The 7,560-nt window shown below is 35.7% G+C and overlaps 1 protein-coding gene across 1 annotated transcript; it reads right to left on the reverse strand.

The window, feature by feature from the left end:
• Positions 1-315: 315 nt before the first annotated feature.
• Positions 316-2,991, reverse strand: LOC103959208 (histone deacetylase 8). Its single transcript, XM_009371548.3, has 3 exons — positions 2,096-2,991; positions 1,223-1,803; positions 316-713 (listed from the first exon to the last, which is right to left on the reverse strand). Exons 1-3 carry the CDS (start codon positions 2,358-2,360, stop codon positions 411-413), a joined length of 1,149 nt encoding a protein of 382 aa, XP_009369823.2. The 5' UTR covers positions 2,361-2,991; the 3' UTR covers positions 316-410.
• Between the last annotated feature and the right edge of the window lie 4,569 nt (positions 2,992-7,560).

The following is a 7,560-nucleotide window of genomic DNA, read 5'->3' on the forward strand; positions in this document are numbered from 1 at the left end:
TAGTCCAACACTAGAAAAGAACATCATAAGAAACAAAGGAGGTACTTTTGGGGAAGAGCTAGTCTACGCAACGCAAAGCATTGACAACAACAATGGTGCAAGAGAAAAGGAAAGCATTTGTATGTATGCTGTTATTGGTTAATCCTAAGTAACAGACATTCTTTTCAACCTTAATGTAGCAACAAACATTGAAGGCACATTAAACCATATAATACGAAGACTAAATGCATTCACAGGAATATGTGTTTTTTCTTCCATCGGAATATTGGTAGGTGTACTTCAATATTCGGGTGTTCATACAGAAACAGTGAAGCATACGCAACAAGATTTCCTTTCATTCGAATATAACATTCATGTATCATCGACAGAATACAAATATAGAATAAGGTTGCCTAAAAGCAATGTCCAAATTAATCTTCAATTAAAAACGGTACATTGTCTTTCTGGAACTTTTTTATAGATTTAATTACTTCTACAACAAATGCCTTATCCTCTGGGTAATAAGCAATGGGATCAGATAATAAAGAAACTGGTAGGTTAAGCACACCTTCAAGTGTTGCATGAAGACAATAGGCTGAGTAGGTAACATGATATCCACCTTCTTGGATAATCAGAAGACGTCCTCTGCAGTGTCTATCGACCAGGCCCCGAACCATCCGGCCAATCTCTTTATAACCCTCCATTGTCAAGCATTGCCTTCCATTTGGATCAAACTAAGCACAAGCAGTGTTATACTATGAACTACTTCAGGTTTTGTTGACAATAACAATAAATTTCTTTTGAACTAGCAAAAGAAAAGCTTGAAGTTCGGGACACGACGGATTTATGAAAAATCAAATATGCCAAAAGTAATTCCTATAGACAAACGGCTATTTTAAGGATGATGGGAGTTTTTGACCTAAAGATGATGAGAATTTCAGTTTTGTTAAGCAAGACGAATTTTCATTATAATCACAACGGTAGCTACTGCCTTCGAGACGTCCTATAATTTGAACTCTCCGCCCCGAATATTGGAAAGATATAATGACAAAAAAAACCCTGATATTTTATAGCACAGTGAGGCAGATATTCAGATATTTCATGATTAAACTTTAAGTTCTTCCATAGGAAAGATATTGTAGACAGTAAACACATATCCTAAACAACCAGACATCATCCCATTCAAAATAAATAAGCAATCAGCTGCTAATCAGATTAGAGTTGAGCAGAAAATTTAACTTACCGCACTTGAATCTTGGCCAATGACCAGAACTATCATTTCAGGTTCAAACTTTCCGACTGAAGGGACAACCAACTCAGTCATGGCATGTCCATATCCTTGGTCCCCTGTCCCATTTGGCAGAGGTATATTCAAATTATAACCTAGCCCTTCCCCTTCACCGAGCTCATCAACAGAGCCAGTTTGTGGGTGAGACGGGCCCCAGGAACCATGATTCATGTGAAGGGAGATTGTAAGAACTTTATCAGACCGATAAAACCCCTCGGCAGTCCCATTTCCATAATGAACATCGATGTCTACGACTGCAACCTTTGCACAGCCAGAATTTAAAGCCAATTGAACAGCAAGACCGGCATTGTTAAGGAAGCAGTAGCCATCAGCTTGTGTAGGCTGAGCATGGTGACCCGGAGGCCTAACCAATGCATAAGAAATTTTCCCGGGTCCATCAAGTACATGCTTCATTGCTGATAATGTAGTACCGGCAGCTAGGAGCGAGGCATCCCATGAGCCGGGGTTCAAGAAAGTGCCGGTACATAGCATCTTACCCCCATCTCTATCTGCTTCAACTAGCTCATTTATGTATTCTAGTACAAAATCACAATTAAACCAATATCAGACTCGAATTACCCAAAACAATATTGTTCATAACATAACCAACTCACATATATCATAAATCACTAATATATCAACCAAAGACTAAAATTTCAAAAACCCACATCAATTTGCACTGGAAGTGTATTGGGTAATTGATTAAATCCAAATTTAATGGCACATAAAGAAAAAACCCAATAGAACCCATTATTAAAAACCTCAAAACCCCAATCATATTCAACCAAAACCCAGAAGTTGAAAAGTTTGGAAAGTGAGATTAATTACCTGGAGAGTGGAAAGAGAGCAATTCAGAGAGCAGAGCAGGCCTTCCAGGAACCCAAGATATGTAGGGAGAGATGGGACCTCTTTTTAGAATAGAAACCATGTTTTTGATTCTGTCAGAGTTCTCTGGGTGCTTTTCTAGAACGTCTAGAAAACCAGGATCCATTCCAGTATCGAATACTCCATGGCCGGAGTCGTGGTTGAGCATGCCCTCGTGCCAGAATACATGTATTCGGTCAGTTGGGGCAGTAGCAGTTAAAGCAGCCATGGAAGGGACTTTCCTCTTTTAGTTGTAAGCGAAGAATACTTGTTGATCTATGGCTTCAGAGGAAACATCTACTTTAGTATATCCTCGCAGCAGCCATGGAAAATGGAAGGCACTTTATCCTCCAAAGTGGCAGGTGTGCTAACGTGCTCAGTTTGACTGGACAATACTGGGAATACTGACCCTTTGAATTGGCCCAATGTAATTAAGACACCTATTAAAGTTATAGTTTTATAAAACTTGTAAAGCTAGTGACTCTTCCAATTCCAAACATCCCCATCTTCCTCCAGGACTCCAACGCCTCCACCATTCTTGTTTTCTGGCCATGGCTTGAAGATCGTGATTATGACCACAAACAACACCATACTTCAGTAAATCAACTGCGCCCATCAGGGAGCTGCAGCAGGTTAAGGCCGGCGGGGAACGCCAACGTCCATCGCGGGAGGCCGTCCATTCGCAGTTGCTTGAGAAATTAGAATCGGAGAAGGTCGCCGGAGAAGCGAGGGATCGGAGAGAAACGATCAGAGTGGACGAAGAAGAGAGGGGTCGACAGAGAGGAAGAAGAGCGGTGTCTCTGTGTGCGCATATCTAGTGTTTGGGAGTGTTTGGACAGTGTAAAATTTTAATTGGGCCACTTCGAAGAGTCAGTTCTTTGGGCACTGCCAGTGAGTATCCAATATTATCCAGTTTGATTTGATTTGACTTTCTGTTTTAGGTTTGGGCTTAGCCGAGTGTCGCACCCTAAGTCTTTAGTTTAGATAAATTTTTCTGTAGAATATAGCTTGTATCTAGGAGTGGGTACTGCGTGGGTTGATCGGACTGGATTTTAACTTGCTTGCCAACCTAACAGGTTTGGTTTGGCATTATGAAACATATTTCCATCCAAGAAAATGTGCAAACTAACCCACCCAAACCATTCTAAGGAAGGTTTGGCTGAGCAAGTTTCACGAGTTGAGATTTTTTATTTTATTATTCCTAAAGTGAATATAAGTGACAAATAATTCAAAATACAAGTCACATTAGACTTAAATCATGTGAAGTTGGTGTTGCATAATCAATATTGTTACATAATATTTAAATTTCATTGTTTAACTAAAGTATATAAACAAGTGTGTTTGATAATTATTGAGTTTATGTATATTCTAATTTCGAGGTAATAAACATGTATGTTTAAGAATTGTTGATATTCAGATAGGTTGATTTCAATCGAGTTAATACTACTTCAACTTAACCCAATTCACCTATTGAATAGATTTTTCCCTAAAACTTAAAATTTTAAAGTTAGCAACCCAACCCAACCTAGTCCAACCTTAGGTTGGTTGGTAAACCCATTAAAGTGCTCAAACCTACTTGTATAAAAAACTACTCAATTTGTTTTTTGTTTTTATTAGATTTATATAGAGATTATTTGAAATAATAAATCTCTACACCTAACTTATTGTTAAATTTTAAATGTGAATTGTCTTTTTTGCCTTATTGTATAATTATTATCAAGTACAAGATGAAATTAACACTAGATACAAAATTTATCAGTAAGCCCACATCCAATAACCAAACTCTTTTATACCTGATTTAAGAAGAAGAATAGCAGTGTTACATGGTAAAACTAGTAAAACTTGACAAAATTATTTCAATCGTGAATATATTAAACTAGTTCAAAATATCAAGCAAGAAATTACCAAGCTTAAACCATTAACTTTGCCATTAGATGGCAATTATAAAATAGTTCAAACAAATGCATCATCATTAGGATGGGCAAAAAACATAAGGAATCACCTAAGCCTGGTGAACAAGTTTGTTTTTACTGACATACAGTCTAGGTTACTAGTAACAAATTTGGAGGTTTTAAGAATTATTAGTTCACTTTAAGTATTTTCTTTATTTTGACATAATGAAGTTTCCACAATTAGTATTGATTATCAAAATATAGTTTTTCATTATAATAAAATGCATACAAATAAGCAAGTTGTCCGAAAATGGGTTAATTTTGTTGATTCAATTACAGGAAATGGTTTTAAACTGATTTTGTAGCATGTTAAGGTTAGTGATAATACATTGGTAAAAATCTTATCAAAGTTTATTCATTGAATAGTAAGGGAGTACCAAGGAACATTGTTCTCAAATGGCAAAAGGCCACAAAGTAGCAAAGTAACTTACAATATTATAATGATGCATAATGGACTTTCACCATTCTATGGATTCCAAAGTAGCAATAGACTAGTACAACCAGTTAGACCTGGCATTCGTGTCGTGTTTCTCGTGTTCGTGTCGTTTTCATGTCATACCCGATAGTTTAACGGGTTGTGTCGTGTGATACCTGTTAAAGTAAACTGGTAATATGATCCGACCCATTACCCGTTAAGAAAAATATATTTTAAATCAATAAAAATGAAAATGAAAAACATAATTTGACCCAAAAAATGTAAAACATAATACTAAATTAGTAAATACATACTAAATTTCGGAGTTGACCCCTTTATGAAAATTGTAAAGCTTTTCATTACGAGTGATTACATTTTTCACACTTCTACAATAATTATTATTAATTTTGCACTCAAATAAAAAATACTATTCATGAGATTTGGAGGGTTTTAAAAATCTAAACGACCATGTAATCATCATTAAAGCGTTGAGGATGCAATTATGAACGTTTATTGTGCTTTCACATCTTTCAGACTTATCCATTAATGATTATGAATTTTGTTTACTTTGAACTCCCTTAAAAATACTATTAATGAGAGTTTGTATGGTTTTAAAAATTCAAACAATCATATACCCATCCTCAAATCGTAGAAGATGCGACTACGAGTGTTTGCATATTTTTTCATATTTTTCGCACATCTAAATTAATTATTATAATTTTTTTTAATGTGTTTGGTATTTTTAAATTACTTAATATTTTTATTTTTAATGTGTTTTATGATTTTTAATCTCAATCTTTGTCTATAATATACTATAAAAATAAATAAATAAATAAAACTTAAATTTTAAAATTTATATAGAATAATAATTAATAAACAATATATACATATTCATTATATCTATTGTATTTTATAGTAACTTTTTTTTAGCAGTTTAAAAAATTAAAATCATCAAAATAACTTTTTTCTTATCGTGTCGAAACAGGTTACCTGCGTGTCACTCTCGTGTAAACCTATTAAGGACCCGTTATTAACATGTTATTATCGTGTGACCTGATAATGACTCGATTAGTTATCGTGTTGACTCGAAACCCGTTATTTTCGTATCGTTTATGTGTCGTGTTAACGGATCGTGTAAGAAATTGCCAGGTCTACAACCAGTACCCACTTTCAACTTTAATAGTACAATAGTACAAGGAATAAAGAAGGCCACTCTAAGATATAGACCATGAGTACCAGGACATACCGATAGGCAACAAGTACTTTTGTATAATTTTTGAAATATACAGATTAAGGCACCAAGCATGAGGTTAGGTCATGAGAAGATCATTAGGGTTATAGAGTAAGAGTTTGATAATTTTAATATTAATTCCCACCAAAGTCAACATCAGATTTATCCACTTCAAAATAGTTTCCACACACTTTCAAGAGACCATGATGCAGTAGTTGTCCAATTTACCAAAATAAACCAAGAGCTTCAGACCTTTAGAATACAGCAAAAAGTGAGTATTACCTTGAAGCAGGAACTCGAAATTGGTATGGAATATAGACAATATAAGAATAAGAAAAAAGAGGTTACTGAGTCCACTAATGAAGAACAAGAACTTAATGGGCCCATAAGAGAGCGCGAGGTTACTACTGAGCTTGTAGAAGATAGAAGATACGGATATGGAGCACCGTCAGGCTGAGGTAGTTAAAATTAGCACAATACATAACAATTTGCAAATTCTTTTAGTATTGTACCAAAAAATTTAACAACTACTAAAGTCCTGCCAGAAGAAATTTTAAGGGCTAAATTAAGAGTACTGTTTATGAATATGCATTATGAGAGCTCGAACAAGGTTTCAGTCCTTCAAAAAACTAGAATTACAGTTATAAATAGCTTTGTATCAGTCCATCTTCAACCCAAAAAAACCATGTTTTTAGAATAGAAAACATGTTTTTGATTCTGCCAGAGTTCTCTGGGTGCTTTTCTAGAACTTCTAGAAAATCAGGATCCATTCCAGTGTCGAATACTCCTTGGCCGGAGACGCGGTTGATCATGCCCTCGTGCCAGAATACATGTATTCAGTCAGTTGGGGCAGTAGCAGTTAAAGCAGCGATGGAAGGGACTTTTCTTTTTTAGTTGTAAACGAAGAATACTTGTTGATCTCTGGCTTCAGAGGAAATTTTTACTTCAGTTTATCATGGAAATTGGAAGGGATTTTATTCTCCAAAGTGAGAGGTGTGCTAGCGTGCTCAGTTTCCTTGGCCAATACTTGGGTACTCACCAAGGAGTACCTAAAATACAGACCCTTTGATTGGCCCAATGTAAATAAGACACCTATTAAAGTTTTGGTTTTATGAAACTTGTAACCAAACAAAGCTAATGACTCTTCCAATTCCAAACATCCCCATCTTCCTCTAGGACTCCAACGCCTCCATTGTTGTTTTCTGGCCATGGCTTGAAGATCGTGTCCATCGGGGAGCTGCAACAGGTTAAGGCCAGCGCAGAACGCCAATGTCCATCGCAGGAGGCCGTTGATTTGCAGTTGCCAGAGAAATTAGAATCAGAGAAGGTCGCTGGAGAAGCAAGGGATTGGAGGTCATTGCCGGTAGTGGCAGAGCCAGAAATTCAGACTAGGAGGAGCCTTTAAGCCATACAAAAGAAACTAAACAAAATAAATGCAATCTTATTGAATGGGAGAAAAATTAAAGGTTTTGTGTTTTGTACTGGCATGGAAAGTTTTAATCTAACAAGAGTGGTAGACAGTGATGAAGCCAGAAATTTTCAGGGCGAGGGGCGAAATTTAAAAGCGTAAACGGTTCAAAGAAATGTAGCTTACCTTTTAGATAGTACACAATATTAATGTCGTTCATTATTTATCAATACAAACAAGTTACAATTATTGCCAATGAGATTTCATGCTACGAAAATGTCACATCTAGGCTCATTACTAATAAAAGAAAAAACATCTCTCTCAATTAAATCTTAAGGATGAAATTTAGCGAAACAAACTATTTTTTGTTGTTGGTCAAAAGATGTAAAATTATTTACTGGACTCAAACATGCCCTACAAAGA

The sequence above is a fragment of a genome, unplaced genomic scaffold (genome assembly GCF_019419815.1).
Source record: "Pyrus x bretschneideri cultivar Hongxiangsu unplaced genomic scaffold, Pyrus_bretschneideri_v1 Contig67, whole genome shotgun sequence".
Taxonomy (NCBI): domain Eukaryota; kingdom Viridiplantae; phylum Streptophyta; class Magnoliopsida; order Rosales; family Rosaceae; genus Pyrus; species Pyrus x bretschneideri.